The sequence below is a fragment of the Balaenoptera ricei genome, chromosome 2, assembly GCF_028023285.1.
Source record: "Balaenoptera ricei isolate mBalRic1 chromosome 2, mBalRic1.hap2, whole genome shotgun sequence".
Taxonomy (NCBI): domain Eukaryota; kingdom Metazoa; phylum Chordata; class Mammalia; order Artiodactyla; family Balaenopteridae; genus Balaenoptera; species Balaenoptera ricei.
The window spans coordinates 58,987,028-59,012,597 of NC_082640.1; the positions used below are offsets into that span (position 1 = coordinate 58,987,028).

Consider the following 25,570-nt stretch of genomic DNA (forward strand, 5'->3'; position numbering starts at 1 on the left):
TTTTCTGGTAGCATCTTTAGGATTCTCTATGTATAGTATCATGTCATCTGCAAACAGTGACAGCTTTACTTCTTCTTTTCCCATTTGGATTCCTTTTATTTCTTTCTCTTCTTTGATTGCTGTGGCTAACACTTCCAAAACTATGTTGAATAATAGTAGTGAGAGTGGGCAAACCTTGTCTTGTTCCTGACCTTAGTGGAAATGGTTTCAGTGTTTCACCATTGAGAATGATGTTGGCTGTGGGCTTGTCATACATGGCCTTTATTATGTTGAGGAAAGTTCCCTCTATGCCTACTTTCTGCAGGGCTTTTATCATAAATGGGTTTTGAATTTTGTCGAAAGCTTTCTCTGCATCTATTGAGATGATCATGTGGTTTTTCTCCTTCAATTTGTTAATATGGTGTATCACGTTGATTGATTTGCGTATATTGAAGACTCCTTGCATTCCTGGAATAAACCCCACTTGATCATGGTGTATGATCCTTTTAATGTGCTGTTGGATTCTGTTTGCTAGTATTTTGTTGAGGATTTTTGCATCTATGTTCATCAGTGATATTGGCCTGTAGTTTTCTTTCTTTGTGACATCTTTGTCTGGTTTTGGTATCAGGGTGATGGTGGCCTCGTAGAATGGGTTGGGGAGTGTTCCTCCCTCTGCAATATTTTGGAAGAGTTTGAGAAGGATAGGTGTTAGCTCTTCTCTAAATGTTTGATAGAATTCGCCTGTGAAGCCATCAGGTCCTGGGCTTTTGTTTGTTGGAAGATTTTTAATCACAGTTTCAATTTCAGTGCTTGTGATTGGTCTGTTCATAGTTTCTATTTCTTCCTGGTTCAGTCTCGGCAGGTTGTGCTTTTTAAGAATTTGTCCATTTCTTCCAGGTTGTCCATTTTATTGGCATAGAGTTGCTTGTAGTAATCTCTCATGATCGTTTGTATTTCTGCAGTGTCAGTTGTTACTTCTCCTTTTTCATTTCTAATTCTATTGATTTGAGTCTTCTCCCTTTTTTTCTTGATGATTCTGGCTAATGGTTTATCAATTTTTTTTATCTTCTCAAAGAACCAGCTTTTAGTTTTATTGATCTTTGCTATCGTTTCCTTCATTTCTTTTCCATTTATTTCTGATCTGATATTTATGATTTCTTTCCTTCTGCTAACTTTGGGGTTTTTTTGTTCTTCTTTCTCTAATTGCTTTAGGTGCAAGGTTAAGTTGTTTATTTGAGATGTTTCCTGTTTCTTGAGGTAGGCTTGTATTGCTATAAACTTCCCTCTTAGAACTGCTTTTGCTGCATCCCATAGGTTTTGGGTAGTCATGTCTCCATTGTCATTTGTTTCTAGGTATTTTTTGATTTACCCTTTGATTTCTTCAGTGATCACTTCGTTATCAAGTAGTTTATTGTGTAGCCTCTATGTGTTTGTATTTTTTACAGATCTTTTCCTGTAATTGATATCTAGTCTCATAGCGTTGTGGTTGGAAAAGATACTTGATACGATTTCAATTTTCTTAAATTTACCAAGGCTTGATTTGTGACCCAAGATATGATCTATCCTGGAGAATGTTCCATGAGCACTTGAGAAAAATGTGTATTCTGCTATTTTTGGGTGGAATGTCCTATAAATATCAATTAAGTCCATCTTATTTAATGTATCATTTAAAGCTTGTGTTTCCTTATTTATTTTCATTTTGGATGATCTGTCGATTGGTGAAAGTGAGGTGTTAAAGTCCCCTACAATGCTTGTGTTACTGTCGATTTCCCCTTTTATGGCTGTTAGTATTTGCCTTATGTATTGAGGTGCTCCTATGTTGGGTGCATAAATATTTACAATTGTTATACTTTCTTCTTGGATCGATCCCTTGATCATTATATAGTGTCTTTCTTTGTCTCTTGTAATAGTCTTTATTTTAAAGTCCATTTTGTCTGATATGAGAATTGCTACTCCAGCCTTCTTTTGATTTCCATTTGCATGGAATATGTTTTTCCATCCCCTCACTTTCAGTCTGTATGTGTCTCTAGGTCTGAAGTGGGTCTCTTGTAGACAGCATATATACGGGTCTTGTTTTTGTATCCATTCAGCGAGTCTGTGTCTTTTGGTAGGAGCATTTAATCTATTTACATTTAAGGTAATTATTGATATGTATGTTCCTATTCTCATTGTCTTAATTGTTTTGGGTTTGTTATTGTAGGTGTTTTCCTTCTCTTGTGTTTCTTGCCTAGAGAAGTTCCTTTAGCATTTGTTGTAAAGCTGGTTCGGCGGTGCTGAACTCTCTCAGCTTTTGCTTGTCTGTAAAGATTTTAATTTCTCCATCAAATCTGAATGAGATCCTTGCTGAGTAGAGTAATCTCCGTTGTAGGTTTTTCTCCTCATCACTTTAAATATGTCCTGCCACTCCCTTCTGGCTTGCAGAGTTTCTGCTGAAAGATCAGCTGTTAACCTTATGGCGATTCCCTTGTGTGTTATTTGTTTTTTTTCCCCTTGCTGCTTTTAATATGTTTTCTTTATATTTAATTTTTGATAGTTTGATTAATATGTGTCTTGGCATGTTTCTCCTTGGATTTTTCCTATATGGGACTCTGTGCTTCCAGGACTTGATTAACTATTTCCTTTCCCATATTAGGGAAGTTTTCAACTATAATCTCTTCAAATATTTTCTCAGTCCCCTTCTTTTTCTCTTCTTCTTCTGGGACCCCTATAATTCGAATGTTGGTGCATTTAATGTTGTCCCAGAGGTCTCTGAGACTGTCCTCAGTTCTTTTCATTCTTTTTTCTTTATTCTGCCCTGCAGTAGTTATTTCCACTGTTTTATCTTCCAGGTCACTTGCCCATTCTTCTGCCTCAGTTATTCTGCTATTGATCCCGTCTAGAGTATTTTTAATTTCATTTATTGTGTTTTTCATCGTTGCTTGGTTCCTCTTTAGTTCTTCTGGATCCTTGTTAAATGTTTCTCGCATTTTGTCTATTCTATTTTCAAGATTTTGGATCATCTTTACTATCATTATTCTGAATTCTTTTTCAGGTAGACTGCCTATTTCCTCTTCATTTGTTAGGTCTGGTCTGTTTTTACCTTGCTCCTTCATCTGCTGTGTGTTTTTCTGTCATCTCATTTTGCTTATCTTACTGTTTGGGGTCTCCTTTTCGCAGGCTGCAGGTTCGTAATTCCTGTTGTTTTTGGTATCTGTCCCCAGTGGCTAAGGTTGGTTCTGTGGCTTGTGTAGTCTTCCTGGTGGGAGGGACTAATGCCTCTCTTCTGGTGGATGAGGCTGCATCTTGTCTTTCTGGTGGGCAGGACCACGTCTGGTGGTGTGTTTTGGGGTGTCTGTGACCTTATTATGATTTTAGGGAGCCTGTCTGCTAATGGATGGGGCTGTGTTCCTGTCTTGCTAGTTGTTTGGCATAGGGTGTCCAGCACTATAGCTTGCTGGTCGTTGAGTGAAGCTGGGTCTTGGTGTTGAGATGGAGATCTCCAGGAGATTTTTGTCGTTTGGTGTTACGTGGAGCTGGGAGGTCTCTTGTGGACCCGTGTCCTGAAGTTGGCTTTCCCACTTCAGAAGCACAGCCCTGATGCCTGGCTGGAGCACCAAGGGTCTTTCATCCACTCGGCTCAGAACAAAAGGGAGAAAAAATAGAAAGAAAGAAAGAAAGAGGATAAAATAAAATAAAGTAAGATAAAATAAAATAGTTATTAAAATAAAAAATAATTATTAAGAAAAAAAAAATGGACGGACAGAACCCTAGTACAAATGGTGAAAGCAAAGCTATACAGACAAAATCTAACACAGAACCATACACATACACACTCACAAAAAGAGGAAAAGGAGAAAAAATAATATATCTTGCTCCCAAAATCCACCTCCTCAATTTGGGATGATTTGTTGTCTATTCAGGTATTCCACAGATGCAGGTACATCAGGTTGTTTGTGGAGCTTTAATCCGCTGCTTCTGAGGCTGCTGAGAGAAATTTCCCTTTCTCTTCTTTGTTCGCTCAACTGCCCGGTTTCAGCTTTGGATTTGGACCCACCTCTGCGTGTAGGTCGCCTGAGGGCGTCTGTTCTTCGCTCAGACAGGACAGGGTTAAAGGAGCAGCTGCTTCGGGGGTTCTGGCTCACTCACGCCAGGGGGAGGGAAGGGTACTGATGCGGGGCGAGCCTGCGGCGACAGAGGCCAGAGTGACGTTGCAGCAGCCTGAGGCGCGCCGTGCATTCTCCCGGGGAAATTGTCCCTGGATCACGGGACCCTGGCAGTGGTGGGCTGCACAGGCTCCCTGGAGGGGTGGTGTGGATAGTGACCTGTGCTTGCACACAGGCTTCTTGGTGGCGGCAGCAGCAGCCTTAGCGTTTCATGCCCGTCTCTGGGGTCCGTGCTGATAGCCGCGGCTTGCGCCCGTCTCTGGAGCTCCTTTAAGCAGCGCTCTGAATCCCCTCTCCTCGCGCACCAGGAAACAAAGGCAAGAAAAAGTCTCTTGCCTGTTCGGCAGCTCCAGACCTTTTCCCGGACTCCCTCCTGGCTAGCTGTGGCGCACTAACCACTTCAGGCTGTGTTCACGCCGCCAACCCCAGTCCTCTCCCTGGGATCTGACCTCCGAAGCCCGAGCCTCAGCTCCCAGGCCCCGCCCACCCCGGCAGGTGAGCAGACAAGCCTCTCGGGCTGGTGAGTGCTGCTTGGCGCCGAGCCTCTGTGCAGGAATCTCTCCGCTTTGCCGTCCGCACCCCTGTTGCTGTGCTCGCCTCTGTGGCTCCGAAGCTTCCCCCCTCTGCCACCCGCAGTCTCCGCCCACGAAGGGGCTTCCTAGTGTGTAGAAACCTTTCCTTCTTCACAGCTCCCTCCCGCTGGTGCAGGTCCCATCCCTATTCTTTTGTCTCTGTTGTTTCTTTTTTCTTTTGCCCTACCCAGGTACGTGGGGAGTTTCTTACCTTTTGGGAGGTCTGACGTCTTCTGCCAGTGTTCAGTGGGTGTTCTATAGGAGCAGTTCCACTTGTAGCTGTATTTCTGATGTATCTGTGGGGAGGAAGGTGATCTCCGTGTCTTACTCTTCCGCCATCTTCTCCTCTCCTCCACCATGCTGTTTTGATTACTGTAGCTTTGTAGTATTGTCTGGAGCCTGGGAGGGTTATGCTTCTAGCTTTGTTCTTTTTTTTTTTTAAGATTTTTTTTTTTTGATGTGTACCCTTTTTAAAGTCTTTATTGAATTTGTTACAATATTGCTTCTGTTTTATGTTCTGGTTTTTTGGCTGCGAGGCATGTGGGATCTTAGCTCCCCACCCGCACCCCCTGCATTGGAAGGCAAAGTCTTATCCACTGGACCGCCAGGGAAGTCCCTTCAGCTTTGTTCTTTTTCCTCAGGATTGCTTTGGCAATTTTGGGTCTTTTTTGGTTCCACATCAATTTGGGGATTTTTTGTCCTAGTTCTGTGAAGAATGTCATGGGTAATTTGATAAGTATCACATTAAATCTATAGATTGCTTTGGGTATTAGACTGGCCATTTTAACAATATTCTTCCAATCCAAGAGCATGGGCTGTCTTTCCATTTCTTTGAATCATCTTCAATTTCCTTTACTAATGTTTTGTAGTTTTCAGCATATAAGTCTTTCACCTCCTTGGTGAGGTTTATTCCTAAGTATTTTATTTTTTTGATGTGGTTTTAAAATGAATTGTTTGTTTACATTCCCTTTTTGATATTTCATTGTTAGCATAAAGAAATGCAACCAATTTCTGTATGTTAGTCTTGTATCCTGCTACCTTGCTGAATTCGTTTATCAGTTCTAGTAGTTTTTGTGTGGAGTCTTTTGGGTTTTCCATATATAATATCATGTCATCTGCAAATAATGACAGATTTACCTCTTCCCTCTGAATTTGAGTACCTTTTATTTATTTTTCTTGTCTGATTGCTGTGGCTAGGACTTCCAGTACTATATTGAATAGAAGTGGTGAGAGTAGACATTCTTGTCTTGTTGCAGATTTTAGTGGGAAGGCTTTCACCTTTTCACCGCTGAGTATTATATTGGCTGTGGGTTTGTCATAAATAGCTTTTATTATGTTGAGATATGTTCCTTCTATACCCACTTTTTCAAGGGTTTTTTTTTTATCATGAATGGATGTTGAATTTTATCAAATGCTTTTTCTGCATCTATTGAGATGATCATGTGGTTTTTGTCTTTTGTTGATGTGGTGTATCACATTGGTTGATTTGCATATGTTGAAACATCAGTGTGACCCTGGGTTGAATCCAACTTGGTCCTGGTGTATGGTGTTTTTTATGTGTTGTTGGTTTTGGTTTGCTAATATTTTGTTGAGAATTTTTGCATCTATATTCATCAAAGATACTGGCCTGTAATTTTCTTTTTTGGTAGTGTCTTTGTCTGGTTTTGGTATCAGGATGATGGTGGCTTCATAGAATGTCTTTGGGAGTTTTTCTTCCTCTTCAGTCTTTTGGAAGAGTTTGAGAAGGATCGGTATAAGTTCTTTGTGTGTTTGGTAGAATTTGCCTATGAAACCATCTGGTCCTGGGCTTTTGTTTGTAGGGAGTTTTGTTTGTTTGTTTTTTGTTTTTTTTTAATTCCAGATTACAGATGCTATTTCACTTCTAGTGATTGGTCTGTTCAAGTTATCTATTTCTTGATTTAGTTTTGGTGGGCTGTATGTTTCTAGAAAGTTGTCCATTTCTTCTAGGTTGTCAAATTTGTTGGCATATAATAGTTCATCATAATGTCTCATGGTTTTTTATATCTCTGCAGTATCAATTGTGATTTCTCCTCTTTCATTTCTTATTCTGTTTATTTGGGTCTTCTCTCTTTTCTTCTTGGTGAGCCTGGCCAGAGGTTTGTCAATTTTGTTTACCTTTCAAAGAACCAGATCTTGGTTTTATTGATTTTTTTTCTATTGTTTTTTAAATCTGTTTTATTTATTTCCTCTCTGATCTTTATTATTTCCTTCCTTCTGCCGACTTCAGGTTTTGTTTGTTCTTCTTTTCCTAATTCTTTTAAATGGTTAAGTTGTTTATTTGAGATTTTTCTTGTTTCTTAAAGAAGACCTGTATCGCTGTGAACTTCCCTCTAAGGACTGCTTTGGCTGCATTCCATAGATTTTTGTATGGTTGTGTTCTCATTGTCATTTGCCTCAAGGTATTTTTTGATTTCTTCTTTGATTTCATTGTTGACCCATTGGTTTTTTAGTAGCATGTTGTTTATTCTCCATGTAATTGTTTTTTTTAATTAATTAGTTTATTTATTTTTGGCTGTGTTGGGTCTTCGTTGCTGCACTGGGCTTTCTCTTGTTGCGGTGAGCTGTGGTTACTCTTTGTTGCGCTGCCTGGGCTTCTAATTGTGGTGGCTTCTCTTGTTGCGGAGCACGGGCTCTAGGCATGTGGGCTTCAGTAGTTGTGGCTCGCAGGCTCTAGAGTACAGGCTCAGCAGTTGTGGCACACGGGCTTAGTTGCTCCACAACATGTGGGATCTTCCTGGACCAGGGCTCGAACCCATGTCCCCTGCATTGGCAGGAGGATTCTTAACCACTGTGCCACCAGGGAAGCCCTTTGTAATTGTTTTCTCTTGTTTCTTTTTCTGTGGTTGATTTCTAGTTTTATGCCGTTGTGGTCAGAAAAGATGCTTGAAATAATTTCTATACTCTTAAATTTTTTGAGGTTTGTTTTGTGCCCTAGTATGGGGTCAGTCCTAGAGAATGTTCCATATGCACTTGAAAAGAATGTGTATTCTGCTTTTTTTGGATGTAATGTCCTGAAAATATGAATTAAGTCTAACTGTTCTATTGTATCATTTAGGATCTCTGTTGCCTTATTGATTTTCCATCTTGAAGATCTATCCATTGATGTGAGTGGGGTGTTAAAGTCTCCTACTATTCTTGTGTTCCCATCAGTTTCTTCCTTTATGTCTGTTAGTATTTGCTTTATGTATTTGGGTACTCCTATATTGGGTGCATATATGTTGACAAGTGTAATATCCCCTCCTTGCATTAATCCTTTTATCATTATATAGTGTCCTTCTTTATCTTTCTTTATAGCCTTTGTTTTTTTTTAATATTTATTTTTTTACTGAAGTGTAGTTGATTTACAATGTGTTAGTTCAGGTGTACAGCAAAGTGATTCAGATATATATATATATATATATATATATATATATATATATATATATATATACACACACACACACACATATATATATATATGTATGTATATGTGTATATATATATACACACACACACCACTTCTTCTTTATCCATTCATCTGTCGATGGACATTTAGGTTGCTTCCGTGTCTTGTTTATAGCCTTTGTTTTAAAGTCTATTTTGTCTGATATGAGTGTTGTGACCCCTACTTTCTTGACATTTCCTTTTGTATGAAGGAATATCTTTGTCCATCCCCTCACTTTCAATCTATGTGTGTCCTTTGCCCTAAAGTGGGTCTCTTGTAGGCAGCATATTGTAGGCTCTTGTTTTTTAATCCAGTCTGCTGCTCTGTCTTTTGATTGGAGCATTTAGTCCATTGACATTTAAGGTAATTATTGACAGATATGTATTTATTGCCATTTTAAACCTTGTTTTTCCATTGATTTTATATTTCTTCTCTGTCCCTTTCTTTTGCTTTTTGTTTTTCCTTTTGTGGTTTGATGATTTTCTTTTGTATTATACTTCTTTTTGATTCTCTTCTTTTTGGTTTTTGTGAATCTATTGTATGTTTTTGATTTGTGGTCACCCTGTTCTTCAAGTATGTTAACCCCTTCCTATATCTACTTGTTTTAGACTGGTAGTCATATAGGCTCAAACACATTCTTGGAAAAAAACCCTACATTTTCTTACTCTCCTCACCCACATTTTATGATTTTGATGTCCTCTTTTACATCTTCATGTTCATCCTTTTATTGTTAATTGTGGTTATCATCTCTTTCACAGAAATTTTTTGATTTTTTTTTTAAATCTATGTACTGACTTATTTAAGTGATTTCCTTTCCAATTGTGATTTTCTCTTTCTTAGTATTTAGAGAAAACCTTTCAATATTTTCTTTATGATAGGTTTAGTATTGCTATATTCTTCTAGTTTTTGCTTGTGATAATTGAAAATTTAAAAAATGATAATTTTGCTGGGTAAAGTATCCTAGGTTGCAGATTTTTCCCTTTCAGGACTTTGAATGTATCTTGCCACTCTCTTCTGGCCTGCAACGTTTCTGTAGAGAAATCAGTTGATAGCCTTATGGGGGTTCTTTTGTAATTAACTCTTTTTCTCTTTTTTGTTTAACATCTTTATTGGAGTATAATTGCTTTACAGTGGTGTGTTAGTTTCTGCTTTATAACAAAGTGAATCAGCTATACATATACATATATCCCCATATCTCTTCCCTCTTGTGTCTCCCTCCCTCCCACCCTCCCTGTCCCACCCTTCTAGGTGGTCACAAAACACTGAGCTGATCTCCCTGTGCTATGCAGCTGCTTCCCACTAGCTATTGTTTTTACATTTGGTAGTGTATATATGTCTATGCCACTCTCTCACTTTGTCCCAGCTTACCCTTACCCCTCCCCAACTCTTTTTCTCTTGATGCTTTTAGAATCCTCTCTTTAACTTTTGCCATTTTAATTATAATATGTCTTGCTGTGGGTCTGTTTGGGTTCATCTTGTTTGGAACCCTCTGTGCTTTCTGTACCTGGATATCTATTTCCTTCTTTAAAGAATTTTTTTTTTTAATTTTTTTTTTCAAATTAATTAATTAATTAATTAATTTATGGCTGTGTTGGGTCTTCGTTTCTGTGCAAGGGCTTTCTCTAGTTGCAGCAAGTGGGGGCCACTCTTCATCGTGGTGCGCGGGCCTCTCACTATCGCGGCCTCTCTTGTTGCGGAGCACAGGCTCCAGACGCGCAGGCTCAGCAATTGTGGCTCACGGGCCCAGTCGCTACGCGGCATGTGGGATCTTCCCAGACCAGGGCTCGAACCCATGTCCCCTGCATTGGCAGGCAGATTCTCAACCACTGCGCCACCAAGGAAGCCCCTATTTCCTTCTTTAGGTTTGGGAAGTTTTCAGCCATAATTTCTTCAAGTACATTTTCAATCCCCTTTTCTCTTTCTTCTCCTTCTGGGAGCCATATTATACGTAGATTGGCATTATCCCATAGGTCTCTTATTTTCAGAACTCGGTGTCTGTTAGACTGAAGAGATCTGTTTCATTGTTCTTTCAGGGCAATTCTCTTGATCTTTTAATTGGGAGTGGTTCCTCTGCTTCTTTATTTTACTTATATTTCTCTTGCTCTGAGTTTAGGAGAAACAATTATCTACTGTGGTCTTAGAGGGCTGTTTTTGTGTGGGAGCGGCCCTGTGTAGCCTGTGTGGGTTTAATAAGTTTTTGGTGCAAGGGCTGTTTTTAGTATGGATGCCCACCACCTCTTTCTTCAGTGTATGCTGGCCATTATCCCCTTGATAGTAGGTGTGACTAGAGCCTGCATTGGATGTTGAGCAGGGCATCCTCTTTGCTCTGTGGTTGTCACTGCCTTGTCCAACTGTTTCCTAGTTGTTGGAATAGAAGCCCCCAGATCCGTTTCTGAGCTGAGGTGTAAGGTAGGCAGGACTGGAGCATTCCCACTGGGAGAGGAGCCACTGAGTATTCCTCCGCCAGAGCCATCCACTGGTGCGCATGCTCTGTTGTGTCACCTGTCACCCATTGTGTGGGATCACAAAGTCCACTGTTGTTGGCACTGCCCTTGGCCCTGCCTCAACCATGGGAATGACGTCAGTAAACCCTGGTGTTTCTCAGGCGTTGTTTTCGCAAGACCACCAGCGCAGATCCACTGAAATCAGGTCCCAGGACTGCAGTAGTCATGCACCTGGACTTGCTGTGGGAGCGAGGCAGCTCAGATCCTGGCCTGGCCCAGCCCCTGCGTGCAAGCGCCCACAAAGCCCACAGCTCCTAAGGCCAGACCCGTCCCAGCCACAGGAGCACCCACTGTCTGCTCGGATGTCCCACAGGTGCTGTATTTACAAAGCTGGCAACAGAGGTGTAAATCCACAGCTCACACAGCTGGGGAAAGATTTCAGCCCTGCTTCATAAGTCATGAGGTCCCTGGGGCTCAGTTGTGATTTCAGCCCCACCTCTGCACATGGGCAACCCACTGGCACCTGCTCCTGGAGCCCACCAAGGCAGTGGCTGGCATGGGAGCCCACCAAGGCCGTGGCTTGGGTGTGTGGGCCCACCCAGGCAGCAGCTGGGACATGGAGAAAGAGGCTGCTATGGCGGCCCCACCCCTCCCTTTGCTCACCACTCAACAATGGTGCATCACTTCTATGGCAGGCCCGGGCTTCTTCTGCAAACAGCCCTGGTTGCAGCCATACCACATTCCAGCCCCTTTAGGCTGTCTCCACACAGGCAACACCAGTCCTCTCTCCAGGTCTCCTCTAAACCCCAAGTTTCAGCACCTAGACCCCTCCTGTACCAGCAGATTCTTGTCTCAGGCTGCGGCATGCAGGGTGGTGGCGTGGACTGTCTGTGCATGTCTCTCTCTGTTCTGCCTGCCACAAACCAGTTGTTTTGCTCTTCTCCAAGCCTCTGTAGCTCCCTTTCTGTCCCAGTTAATCTCCCAGTGAGGGGGCTTCCCAGGGTGCAGGAACCTTTCCTCTTTTACCTCTCCCTCCCAGGGGCGCAGGTCCCATCCTGCTTCCTTTCCCCCACCTCTTTCATCCTACCCAGTTATGTGAAGGTCTTTCCTGTACTTTCAGGTGTTTGAGGTCTTCTGCTAGTGTTTAGTAGGTATTCTGTGAGAATTGTTCCATTTGTAGATGTATTTTTGATGTATTTGAGGGAGGAGGTGAGTTACATCCTTCTACTCTGCCATCTTGATTCCTCTCCCAGTACCATACTGTTTTGATTACTGTAGCTTTGTAGCATAGTCTGAAGTTAGGGTGTGTGAAATCTCCAGCTCTGTTCTTTCTCAAGATTATTTTGGCTATTCGAGGTCTTTGTGTTTCCATGCAAATTCTAAAATTATTCTAGTTCTGTGAAAAATGCCATTGGTATTTTGATAGAGATTGCATTGAATCTGTAGATTGCCTTGGGTAGTATGGTCATTTTAACAATATTGATTCTTCCTATCCATGAACATGGTGTATCTTTCCATCTGTTTATGTCATCTTCAATTTCTTTCAGCAGTGTCTTACAGTTTTCTGGGTACAGGTCTTTTACCTCCTTAGGTAGGTTCATTCCTCGGTATTTTATTCTTTTCAATGCGATGGTCAATTGGAGTGTTTCCTTAATTTTCTTTCTGATAATTCACTGGTAGTGTATAGACATGCAGCAGATTTCTGTATGTTAATTTTGTATCTTGCGGGACTTCCCTGGTGGTGCAGTGGTTAAGAATCTGCCTGGCAATGCAGGGGACACAGGTTCGAGCCCTGCTCTGGGAAGATCCCACATGCCGTGGAGCAGCTAAGCCCGTGCACCACAACTAGTGAGTCTGCGCTCTAGAGCCCGCAAGCCACAACTACTGAGCCCACGTGCCACAACTACTGAAGCCTGCGTGCCTAGAACCCGTGCTGTGCAACAAGTGAAACCACTGCAGTGAGAAGCCCACGCACCGCAACAAAGAGTAGCCCCTGCTCGCTGCAACTAGAGAAAGCCTGTGCACAGCAACGAAGACCCAACATAGCCAAAAATAAATTCATTAAAAAAAAAAAATTTTTGTATCTTGCAACTTTACCAAATTCGTTGATGAGTTCTAGTGGTTTTTTGGAGGCATCTTCAGGATTTTTCTATGTATTGTGTCATGTCATCTGAAAACAGTGACAGTTTTACTTCTTCCTTTTCAATTTGGATTCCTTTTCTTGCCTGATTGCTGTGGCTAGGACTTCCAATACTATGTTGAATAAAAGTGGTGAGAATGGGCATCCTTGTCTTGTTCCTGATCCTGGAGGGAATGCATTCAGCTTTTCACCATTGAGTATGATGTTTTTTCACCATTGTGTATGATGTTAGCAGTGGGTTTGTCATATATGGCCTTTATTATGTTGAGGTATGTTCCCTCTATTCCCACTTTCTGGGCGGTTTTTGTCATAAATAGATGTTGAATTTTGCCAAAAGCTTTTTCTGCATCTATTGAGGTGATCATATGGTTTTTATTCTTCAGTTTGTTAATATGGTGTATCACATTGATTGATTCTCAGATATTGAATCATCCTTGCATCCCTGGGATAAATCCCACTAGATCATGGTGTATTGTTAGATTCTGTTTGCTAATATTTTGTTGAAGATTTTTGCATCTATGTTCATCAGTGATATTGGTCTGTAATTTTCTTTTTTTGTGATATCTTTGTCTGGTTTTGGTATCAGGGTGATGCTTCATAGAATGAGTTCGGAAGTGTTCTTTCCTCTGAAATTTTTTGGAACAGTTTGAGAAGGATAGGTGTTAACTCTTCTCTGAATATTTGGTGGAATTCACCTGTGAAGCCATCTGGTCCTGCACTTTTGTTTGTTGGGAGTTTTTTTGTTTGTTTCTTTTTTTTAATTACTTCAATGTCATTACTGGTAATTGGTCTGTTCCTATTTTCTGTTCCTTCCTGGTTTAGTCTTGGGAGATTATATATTTCTAGGAATTTGTCTATTTCTTCTAGATTGTTCATTTTATTGGCATATAGTTGTTCGTAGTAGTCTCTTATGATCCTTTGTACTTCCATGGTGTCAGTTGTAACTTGTTTTTCATTTCTGATTTTGGCCCTCTCTCTTTTTCTTTTGATGAGCCTGGCTAAAGGTTTATCAATTTTGTTTATCTTTTTTTTTTTTTTTTTCAGGCAAGGCTTTATGGGGGCCCCTGCTGCAGCAGGGGGGAGCACGAACAAACAAAAGGTTCCCTTGCTTGCTCACTCCCTGAGGGGGGGGCGAGCTTGTTCCTTATATGGGGTGAGGGTCCAGCTCTTATTGATCTTTTTATTGGCTTTTTTTTTCTATTTTTTTTAGTCTTTATTTCTAAATGATTAGCATAAATTTTACCATTCATCTTTATGCAGTGCCAATTTTTAAATGCAAATATAGGCACATTGAACTCATATGTGGAATCACTAAAATGATGCAATTCATATTTCATAGCTCATATTTACCAGAATGGTGGACATACTGCACAAAACTAATTTGACTGGTTTTATTTCACTTCATAACATGCACACATTCTCCCAATACTCTCTGCCTTGGCTTACTGATGAGTGAGGAAGAACTGACGGGAAATGGAACTATCTTTACATTTCCTTCTAGCCCATCATTTTCAGTGCAGTAGTTGGCTGATACAAGGAAGTAACACAAATAACAAAGGATTATAGAGTTCCTTGGTCATTTCTGTTTCTTAAAACATCATTGCCTTCTTTCTGCATTTGAAGCAAGTTCTGGTTCTAGTGCAAAGTATGGCCTCTGGGGCTGTCCTAGACATAGCATGCTTATCTTCCAATTGCTTAGAGTCTCACTGAATTCCTCCACATCATGGGTCTGCTGGGATGCTGTGCTCGTGAGGTGGCAAGGAGCAGAGGACACAGACATCGCATATCTCCCCTGCTCACGCACATGCTTCTTGTTCCATCAGAACTCGCTTAACAGAACACAAGTTCAAAAATATTAAGAGTTCGAGATGGCAGTAGCAGAGCTTTAAATCACCTGCTGCACTCTTCCCCACCCTCCATTCTTTGGGCAGCCACTTTCAACTTTCATTCTTTTTAGCTTTTTCTTACCTTATTTACTTTCATATTTCCAAAAAGCCTTCCTAGAGTGCTGTTTCTTGATTTTTCAATTTAGATATTATCAGATGACTTGTACAATGGAAGGTTGGGATTTAACCCCCTTGTGTCACTTCCTGCACACATTTGCCCCTGCCATCACATCCCAATATCATGTTAGCATATGTTGATTAAATCCACGTTCAGTGTTTTCATTATTAGGGTTGTATAGATAATGCTGAACCAAGTGTTGTAACAAAATGATATTCTCTTTTTAAGAACCACTTTTTTATTTGCCTAGTTTTCTTTGCTTCTCTAAGTCTTCCATATCCTACAACAATTCTACAAAATGTCTCTTAATCCGGTTTTCCCTAAGGCAATCCCTGCCCCATCGTCTAACAGTTTCCTTCTTTCCTGGACAGCCCCCTCAACTTCCCTTTGTCCTTCTGCTGCAGTCTAAACTGGATGCTTTCTGTTTCTCCCCTAAAGTTGTCATGCATGGTCTTTCTGTTTCCTGGATCTCTTGCTTACCTTTTTTAGAGGAGTTTACTTCTTTTTTTTGGTGGAGCATATTCTCAAGTAGCCTTCTGAGAAGGGGTGTATGGAGGTGAATGGTTTGCTTGTCTTAAAATGTTTGCTTGTCTTTATTCTTCCCTCATACCTGACTGATCATTTGATAGCAACTTCTAAGTTAGAAGTCTTTCTCCCTCAGAATTTCAAAGGTGTCTTTCCTTTGTCTTCTAGCTTCCAACACTGCTGTTGACAAGTCTCAAAGCAGTCTCATTCCCAAACCTTTGTATGTGACCTTTTAAAAAGTCTGGAAACTTTTAGGATTTTCTCTGTCTCTCTCTTAATATAGAGAATATTCTGTCTGTCTGTGTCTCCCTCTCTCTCTTTTTTTAAATTTTTAAAAATTTTTTTAAATTTTTGGCTGTGTTGGGTCTTCGTAGCTGCATGCAGGCTTTCTCTAGTTGCAGTGAGCGGGGGCTACTCTTAGTTGCGGTGCATGGGCTTCTCATTGCGGTGGCTTCTCTTGCTGTGGAGCACGGGCTCTAGGCACGCGGGCTCAGTAGTTGTGGCTCGTGGGCTCTAGAGCGCAGGCTCAGTAGTTGTGGCACACGGGCTTAGTTGCTCCACGGCATGTGGGATCCTCCCAGACCAGGGATCGAACCTGTGTCCCCTGCATTGTCAGGCAGACTCCTATCCACTGCGCCACCAGAGAAGCCCTCTCTTTTTTTCTCTTGGTGATTTGAACTTTTGCAGTTATGTGCCTTGGTCTACTTTTATGTTGGGAGGACACTTGGTAGTCCCTTTTAATCTAAAAATTCATGTCCTTCAGTTCTTGGAAATGTTCTTATATTATTTATTTGATAGTCATCTTGCTTTTATTTTCTCCTTCTGGAACCCTTCATATCCAGCTGTTCTCTCCCTTTCTTATTTTTACATTTTTTTACTTTTTTTCATCTCTTTCTGTTTACTGGAAGACATCCTTATCTTTACCTTATAACCCTTCTATTACATTTAAAATTTTTTTCCTATTGTACTTCTACTTTCCTGAACTTTCTTATTCGCTAAATACTCCTTTTTATTATCCTTTTCTAGTTCCATGGGTAGAGTATCTTATCTTTCTGAGGTTATTATTTATGTGGATTTTTTTTTTCTTTTGCTCCCTGCAATATCTTTCTTTCCTTTGAGTTATTTTTTTAAATCTTTCTGTCATGTTAAAGGTTTTCTTAAGATGGCATGGCTGTATTCCCTCCGTGGAAGGAGGCACTGGGCTGGCAGTTGGGAGGTCTGTAGACTGGGCCGCACTTTTCCACATCACCGCTAAGGGACTGGTGGGGATGGGGCTGTTTCTTTGGGAGATCTTTAAATGTCAGTATCTAGGGTCGTTTTTCTGAGTGATTGTTGCCCCAGAGAGGCATTCTCTAGTCTTTTCCTGGGAAGGTGTAAGTCTGGCTACAGCGTTCTGGCATCCAAATGGGGAAGGAGCTTGGCGGTTATCCCAGCCTTCCTCGTGTAGACTTTTCTCTGTAGGTCCCTCTGCCTCAGGCCTTCCACTGTGCCTGGTGTTCCTGGACCAGATCTTCTGGATCACCCTCTCCCGAGAGTGACCCCGGCCCTCTGCCAGGCAGGGAGGTGGCCATCGCCTGGCTACATAGGGTTGGGAAGGGGATCTAGTGGGTCTTACAGACTTTCAGCCAGGCTCTTGTCCTCAGTCTTCCTGGTGCACAGGCCTCCAGGGGTCCCTGGGACGCTGATTCCTGAGCCCTTCCAGTGTCCCACTTCTGGGTAGTTTCCCCCTGCAGGACTGGCTCTCAGCATTCACTGCTGTGGTAAGTCAGCTGCTACTCGATCATCTGCTTTTCAGCTTCTAGAATTTTTGCTGACATCTTTCATCTGCCATCATCACCTCTCTCTCGCCCTTTGTCCTTGTGGATTTATGCCTTGTTTATTCCTTTCCTATCATCTTAGTGGGGCTCTGGAAGGGAGTGGGAATAAACCTGTGTCTGTTCGATGAGCCATATTTTTCTAGAAGTCCGTTCACTGGGGCCAGGTTCATTATGGATGTGAGAGCAAGGACTGTGGCCTCTGATAGAAGAGGGATTACTGGGTGGAGAGTGGGACTAGAAACAGAGAAGAGTGGAGTTTGATGTTAAGACCCTGGACTCTGGGCCAGGCTTCTCCCCATGTTGGCAGACAAGTTACATTAGCCCTAAGCCTCAAAGACTGGGGATAATGATGGGACTTCCTCCTGGGTTGCTCTGAGGATTCAGTGAGCAAACACGTGAAGTGTGTAGCACAACGCTGGCCACATGGTTAGCATTCAATGCCTGGTGACTGTTATCACTGCTACCAAGTGATAAGTGATGAGGAGCTGAAACAGAGAAGTGGCCCGGGCAGGGAGAGTTGGGTAGAAAACTATCCCAAGGGTCTGTCACCTCCTCGACATGGGAGTCAAGAGTGAGAGAAGGGCTGGGAAATCAGAAGAGTAGCCGCCCCTGCAGCACCCTGAGGGCTTTTCCCAGCTGCCCCCACCCAGGGTGCCGCCCAGCCTGACTTCTGTCAGGACAGACAGACAGACAGATGCGTCTCTGTCTTCATTCAGCTGCTGGAATGTGTGAGGGACTTGGCTTGAGGCCTGGGGTGAGGGTGGGAGGAGAGGGCGAAACCCTGAGCCAGCCAGGGCTTCCCGGAGCCTTGGCACCGAGAAGAGCTGGAAAGAGGCGGAAAGAGAGATACAGGTGCGGCAGATGGAGGGGAGCTGGGGAGGGAGGAGAAGTTCATCTCCCCAAGGGTGGTCGCACTCTCACCTCTCCATCCTGGAGGGTCAGGCAGGAGGGGATCACAAGGCCCAGGACAGGTGCGGGAGGGGGTGCTCAGACGGAGAATGTGGTACCAACCTGTCCTCCAGCCCCTCCGCCCTCCGTCTCCTTGCTGGGGGTGGGACAGAAGACAGGACAGGTCCCACCTAGACAGGATGGAGGCCAGAGTGAGCAAGATTCACAGAAGGAAGGCGCCAGGTGGAGTCAGGCAGTGTTTCCAGGGCTTGAGGGTGTCTCAGAGGCACTCAGACCACCCACCATTTCCCCCTGGATGCGACACTCCTCAGCTCCCTGCAAGTAGATGTTTATTAGGCCACACAGACCCAGACATTGGCGAATCCAACTTGGTCTCAAACTGTGTTCAGGGGGACAGTGGTAGGGGAGGCAGTGTCCCTGTCCTCAAGACCCTCACCGTCTGGGGGGCACAGACATGTGACGGTTCCGGGTAATTAGCACTGTGGCAGACAGGCCTGTGGGGTTTGTAGGAATCTGGAGAAGGGGCAGGGACGTCATCTCTGAGAAGGAGCCGCGGAGCTGCCCTCTGAGGACTAATGCAGCACCCTGAGGAAGAAGGATGCTGTAGGTGGGGTGCACAGCGTGGTCCAGGGCTGGCAGTACGGGAGCGTGGGGTGGGATGGAGAATCTTCAAGAGGTGGTGGTGGGGCTGGAGGAAAGCTTCTGGGGCCTGCGGTCATTGGCCAGTCCAAGACGTCAACCTGAAGAACCTGAAGAGCCTTTCTGGGCTGAGAGCTGCTTTAAGGGACCTTGCTGTTTCATAAGGGACCTCTCGTTTCATGAGCTACTACTTGGACCTGGGGCCAGGGAGGGAAGGCCCTGTTCTCTCATGCCTTCACAGCCAGGATTTCTGCAAGGAGAGAGGCGGGCCTGATCGTGTGTCGGGCCCTTGCCCGCACCATCTGGCGACTCCATGACCAGGCCCCCAGGGGTGGCGAGGGGAGGGGGGCACACAGGTCTCTCCCAGGTGATGGGCAGCTCTTTGCAGTCCTTGAGGTGGGAGTGACACTTCTGACTGGAGCCACCCGCCGTCTGCTCTGACCCCATGTGGGGTTGCCCAGCCCACTATAATTAGAGCGAGGAGGGGCCCCGAGGGGAAGGGCTGACGTGTGTCAGCAGCATGGGGAGCCTGGCAGTGAGCCGACCAGAGGAAGGAAGGGCCGGCTGCCGGCCGCCCGTGTGACTTTTCCCAAGTAGATGCTGCTATTTATACCTCTGTTGCTTGGGATCACATAAGCTGACTCAGCCTCTAGTAGATGAGGATGTGAAGGCCCAGAGAGGGTAAGGGATGGCCCAAGGCCACACAGCATCTGTAGCAGGGCAGAATTCGGGTTTCCAGTCAGCATTCTGGGCCTGAATGTGGCTCTGATTCTGGTGGTGGGTCCTATGAGGACCCTTCAGGCCCCCCAACCTCTCACACACGTACAGGAGGGCCCTGAGAGGTGGTTGTTGCTCTGGCTGCCCAGCCGCAGGCCACAGAAGCTTGATACGTGGCACGTCAGCACCGGGTCCTGGCCGGAAAACTGAAGGGCTGGTTGTGGCCTGGGACCTGTTGGTGTGGGGCTGAGGCACGTTGGACCCCAGTCAGAGGAGCTCCTTGGCTGGGTCTGAGTCAGAGGAGTGGGTGAACCCCCCCCCCCCCCAGCTACATCTTGAATTGTGTCCTGCCAGACAAAAAGGAGGAGCCCCAGGGCCAGGTTGACCCTTCACCCCCTTCCTCCCCATCTCAGCCGATGCTCTGCCCCAAGGTGCAGGCCCAGGGAGCCCCCAAGCTGAAGCCAGCAATCAGAAGACTCCTTTCTCCCTGCCAGGCCTCAGCTGCCATGATTTAGAACTTCTATTTGGGGTGAAGTGTTTGAGGCAGGCTCACGATCGGATGGGAGGAGCTCTGCACCAAGGGCAGCCTAGCAAGTGGGCACGTGGGCGCTGGCAGCCTGGCCTGGCATCACATCCTGACCATCACTGCCCTCCCACATGACCCAGGGCAAGTGACGCACTGCCCTGGGCCCTGAAAGTGTAAGGAGATGGTGGTGGTAGAGTTTTCTGCTTGAGGGGCTGTGAGGAGCAGATGAGAGAGTGCCCGCTCAGCACCCAGGGCCAGCCTGGCCTGCGGTGATCTGGGACAGAGGGCTGGGTCCCACGCCTGTTCATTTGCCCGATGCCCATTTCAGAGGGTCCGTTTCTAGCTAACACAGGTGGGCCAGGTGATTCTGGGTGGGGAGGGGCCCCCAGGGTCCTCAGCAGGCGTCTGGTCACTGAGGCTTTGTTCCCTGAAGCTCTGGTGGAGCCCGGGCCCTGCCACCAGCCAGGGGACTTGGGAGACCACATGGACCACCCACCCTGGCCTGGGGTCGCAGCTCCTAGACCTCTGCCTCTGAAATTTGGACTCCCAGATCCCAGTGGCTGACTGCCCCCAGCCTTTCCTCACGCGGGCCTACAAATTGGCCTATTTCCCGGCCTCTCCGTGGCCCGTAGTGTCTCCTTCCCTCCTGGCCAGACCCCAGCATCCATCACCTCTGCCCTTCTTTCCTATGCCTCCCTCAGTCCTAACCAGGACCCTTTGCTCATCCTGGCTCCCCGACCTGGCACCAGCCACCCTCAAGCCTCCCTGACTGGAAAACTGGGGGGTTTCTGCCTCCCCCTACCCTGCTTAGCCTGGGACCCCAAGCCCCACAGGTCCTGCCTCCCTCCTGCTGCTGCCAGGGAGTCGTGGCTGGAGATGGGCAGGAGTAAATAAGGGAGTGACAGGCAGGCAGGGCTGCCCTTGGGCTCTCTCCCAGGTTGGCGGCCGGACAGGGGGCCGCCTTCAGGCCTTGGTTCTCCCACAGGTGACCCTAGGTCTCAGCCCAGGGCGGGGCCATCAGAGGCCTGCTGTTGTATCAGCTGTGATGTGATGCTCTCCAGATCATGGACTGAGGGGTGGAGGCTGCGGGAACTCCGAGCAGGGTCACATGAGGGCTTAGTGGTCCAGGAGGCTTCAGAGGGAAGGGCCTTCGGGCTGGATCTTGGGGAGAGAGGCTTCACCAGTGGGGGAGTGGGGAGAGTGTCGTGGGTGGAAGGAATAGTTTGTGGAGAGGCCTGGCACTGGGGAGCGGGGATGAGTTGTTTAGCCAGCTGGAGTGCCCTGGAGATGGATGGGAGAGGCTGGGAGGGTCTTTCATGCTAGCTTAGGTCAAAGAATAGGGTGGGCGAGCAAGGAGGCTGGAGTTTTCCGTAAGTTTAGGGCTTTAAGCCCCTTCCCACCTTCCCTGCCCAACTGGCCTGGTGCGGCCTCCCTGATGGGTCTCTCAGGCTGCCCCCTCTGCCCCAGAGGACAGGTGGCCCCTCACTTCATCGTCCTGTCCCATCTCTGCAGCCGTGGGTGGGGCCTCTGCCTGGATGACTCCCCCACCAAGGATGTCATCGACTTCCCTTCGATACCACCTGGCGTCCTCTATGACGTGGGCCACCAGTGTCGCCTCCAGTATGGGGCCTACTCTGCCTTCTGCGATGACATGGACGTGAGTGTGGGGCCTGTGTGGACACGGGGGAGGAGGGCAGCCCTCAGCAGCCCGCAGACCCCACCCAGCCTGGGCTCGGCCCGCACGTGATGCCCACGAGACATAAAGTGGCCTGTGGGAGAGGCCTAGGGTTGGGCGGCCATAGACCCAGGTCTGCATTCTGGGTGGACCATTTACCAACCATGGGACTTTGGGCAAGACCCTCACCTGCTGGAGCTGGATCATAAGAGGTAAAATAAAACCTCTCCTGCGGGGTCCTGGGGAAGATCGCCCGAAGTGATGGCCACGGGCATGTCAGAGACCCTGCGGCTTCTAACCAGGGTGTTTCCAGACGGGTAGGCTGGGGCTGGGAGAGGTGTGGACGAGCTGGGGACTGCCCTGAGCCGCAAACCCGAGCCCGGGGCCCCAGCCAAGGTCCCCCCACACCACGTGGTCCGGGAAGACAAGAGGGGGTTCCAGCTATAGACCCCCACCATGTGCCAGCCCCAAGGAGGGATTCCCAGGGGACTCGTGGGGGTGGTGAGGGGGCAGGGCAGGTGGTGGCCCCGAGGAGGAGGTGAAGGTATGGCCCTTGCCCTCCTCCTTGCAGAATGTCTGCCACACGCTCTGGTGCTCCGTGGGGACCACCTGTCACTCCAAGCTGGATGCAGCTGTGGATGGTACCAGGTGTGGGGAGAGCAAGGTAGGGGTTCCCCACTCCAGCTGCGGAGGGGGTGAGAGGTGAGACTCCCCGCTGTGTCTGTGCCCTGGGGTCGGCCTTGGCTCACAGACTTGCTCATGCCCTTAGCAGAACCCCAGCCCTCTCTGGCCCAAGTCCCCACCTGCAGAATGGAGGCTTTGGGGCAGAGCTTGACTGGGCAGTTCTCCAAAGTGCCTTCAGCTCAGAAGAGTCAGCATGTGGACTCTTATTTTATTCCCTGCTCGGCTCCACCATGGGGCCCAGGTGTTGGGCGACTGGAAGGGGGCCTCCCCCAGCCCTTAGGTCCTTCCCCTCTGGGCCTTTCCAGGCCTCCCTCCCACCTTGTTCTCACTAGGGTGAGGAGCTTGGAGTGGGCTTGCTCTACCTCTGTCTGTCTCGGTAGTGGTGTCTGAATGGGGAGTGCGTTCCCATGGGCTTCCGGCCCGAGGCCGTGGACGGTGGCTGGTCTGGCTGGAGCGCCTGGTCCGTCTGCTCCCGGAGCTGTGGCGTGGGCGTGCAGAGTGCCGAGCGGCAGTGCACACAGCCTGCGTGAGTGCGGGGCCGGGGCTCCCGGGGCAGGTGGGGTGGGGCGCCCTGGGCAGAGTCGGCGATTGCAGGGACACTGGCTCTGTCCCAGCCTCCCACTCGCAGAAGTACCCCCATGGAGGCCGAGCCCGGAGTGTCCAGAGCCACCTCGGGTCACTTCTAGGAGTGCCCCGGAGGCTGATTGAGTCGCCACTGCTGACCCCGTTGCAGAGAGGGAAACACCAAGGCCCAGAGACTGGAGGGACTCATCAGAGGCCACACAACAAAGCAGCAACTGGTGGGAGGGAAGCAGGGAGGACAGTGGCTAAGAGCTTAGATCCTGAACCTTAGACGGATCAGGGTTCAAATTCCCTCTCCACCCTTCTCTGGGCCTCAGCTTCCAGAGAAGGTATGTGACGGGGCAGCAGCAGTGCCCATCTGGTAGAGGATAAATGCAGGCAAAGCCCTGCAGCTAGTTCGTAGCAGGCGCTCAGTAAATAGAGCCGCTTAGTGGCATTTGAGGTACAAGTGGGTCCAAGATGAGACTGGGGACAGCTGGGAGAATTGGTCAGCCTGGGAGGGGTGCTGTGTGACCTGGGGTGAGTGACTTCGTCTCTCTGGGCCTCAGTTTCCCCATCTAAGAGTGGTGAGGTGAAGATTCAGGGAGATGCAGAGAGGCCAGCTGTACTGTAGACTGAGGGGCTGCCTGGTGCCTTTGGATGAGCCCACTTCACTAGGCTGCCCCAGGGTGGGCATGGGATTCAGAGCCAGGTCCTTCTAGAGCCCCATGCTTATACCCTACCCTGCCTCCAGGCCTCTAGGTCTGAGCTGGGTTGGGGGCAGACGGGGTGGGGTTAGGATTCAGGATCTATGCTGGGGGCATACCTCTTAGCTGGGCCAGGGCCAAGGGGGCTTCCTTTGGACCTGGGCTGGGGTGCTGCCACCAGGAACACGTCTGCTGACACATGGGCTGTCAGGACTCTGGGTCCCACGGGCTGGAGACTTGGAGTAACCCCTTCAGCTAGTGCCAGTCATGTCTGCAGCTTGGCCCAGCCTCTGAACAACCCTCTGCAGAGGCAGCCCCAGTCCCGTTTTATAGATGAGGATACTGAGGCCCAGAGGGGTCCAGAGACTTGGCCAAGGTCACACAGCAGGTTAGGGGCAGAGCCCAGGCTTCCTGCTGCCACCTTCCCTGAGATCCTGTCAAACAGGGAGCCTGTGTCTGGACCAGAGTGTGGGCGACCCACGGGGAGAGGAGCGTGAACGGAGGTGGGCGGCGGGAATCTCTGGGTGTTAGGGATGCAGGAGGAGCTGCTCGCTCCGAGGGCCCACTTCCGGATCCGGGTGTGCAGTCGGCACTCACTGTCACTGTGCACTCACTGCCCCCCACCCCACTCTCCCCACAGGCCCAAATACAAGGGCAGATACTGCGTGGGTGAGCGGAAGCGCTTTCGCCTGTGCAACCTGCAGGCCTGCCCCGCCAGCCGCCCCTCTTTCCGCCAAGTCCAGTGCAGCCACTTTGACGCTATGCTCTACAAGGGCCAACTGCACACGTGGGTGCCCGTGGTCAATGACGGTGAGTCCTGTTGCCCGCAGGGACACTGAGGCCTGGAAGGGCAGAGATCCAAGGGCCAAGGTGGCCCAGTGATACAGGCACTGTCTGCCGGGGCTGCAGCTCCCTCCTGGCTCCCGTGGACAACCTTGCAGATACTACCAGCCCAGTGGAGCCCCCAGCCCGCCACTGATGGGTGTCGTGGAGGCGCTCTTCCCGGTGGCCTCCGTGACTCCTGCCCTGGTTGTCCCTCATGGCTTCTCTGCTTGGGCCCCCAGTGAACCCCTGCGAGCTGCACTGCCGGCCCTCGAATGAGTACTTTGCTGAGAAGTTGCGGGACGCTGTGGTCGATGGCACCCCCTGCTACCAGGGCCAGGCCAGCCGTGACCTCTGCATCAACGGCATCTGCAAGGTGTGCCCAGCTAGGAAGAGAGTCTCCGGCCCTGCCCTCCCCAACCCCCTGGCAGGTCTCCTCTGGCTTCCTCCTGCTTCCCTCTGGCCACCCTCCCCAGGCTGTACCATTGGGCTTCCCCGCTCTGCCAGTGAAGCCCTTTGGTGGTCTCCCATCGCCTCTCAGCAAAGCCTCCCCGCTCCTCCTGGGACTGGAGCCCCCATATCATCGGACCTCACCCCCAGCCTCTGCCTCTGCACCACGGCCTGCCCGCCATGGCTTCTGAATGCTGGCTTCTGTACCGGCCCAGCCCCGGCCCGGAAACCAGAGCTCAGGTGGTAGCTCGACCTCCTGCTGGCTGGATGACCCCCAGCAGTGGTTTCCTCTGCGACAGTAGAAAGGGGACTGTCCGTCCGTGTAGCCACGTCACAGGGTTAAATGCAGTCATTTAACAGGGCATTGCAGGGCCGTGCAGGCCTCAGGGCCTGGCACAGAAAGCGTCAGTGTTTGCTGACATATACTTAGACTTATTTCCAGCAGTATCAGTGGCCACTCCCCCTGCCCATGTCCTCAGCACTTTCTTTCCCCTGCTCCTGGGAAGGGAAGCCCCTGGACGTAGAGGCCTGGGCTCTGGGGAGGGCCAGCAGGGAACACTGATTCCTGTTTTGGGGAAATTCCTGTCCATGCTGGTCAGGAGCGCGGGTGTGCCAGCTCCCCCTGCCTGCTGTGGCCTTTTACAAAGCTTCTCCCGTCTCTTGTCTCATGAGATCTCACAACACACCTTCACGGTGCAGGTGGTTCTCCCTGTTTCACATCTGAGGAAGCTGAGGCTCAGAGAGGTCGAGGGGTTTACGTGGGGTCAGAGGGCACAGCTGTGGTGGGGGCCCCGCTCCCTGCTCCGAGCTCT

At 47.8% G+C, this 25,570-nt stretch overlaps 1 protein-coding gene across 2 annotated transcripts in view; it reads left to right on the forward strand.

Annotated features, from left to right (window-relative positions):
- ADAMTS7 (ADAM metallopeptidase with thrombospondin type 1 motif 7) overlaps positions 1-25,570 on the forward strand; it is a 71,105-nt gene that overhangs the window by 32,327 nt on the left and 13,208 nt on the right. For both annotated transcript variants that reach the window (XM_059912646.1, XM_059912645.1), the window contains exons 9-13: positions 21,372-21,516; positions 22,106-22,198; positions 22,599-22,744; positions 24,127-24,296; positions 24,551-24,684. In XM_059912646.1, the coding sequence (XP_059768629.1) occupies positions 21,372-21,516; positions 22,106-22,198; positions 22,599-22,744; positions 24,127-24,296; positions 24,551-24,684 (688 nt within the window). The remainder of the gene's footprint in view (positions 1-21,371; positions 21,517-22,105; positions 22,199-22,598; positions 22,745-24,126; positions 24,297-24,550; positions 24,685-25,570) is intronic.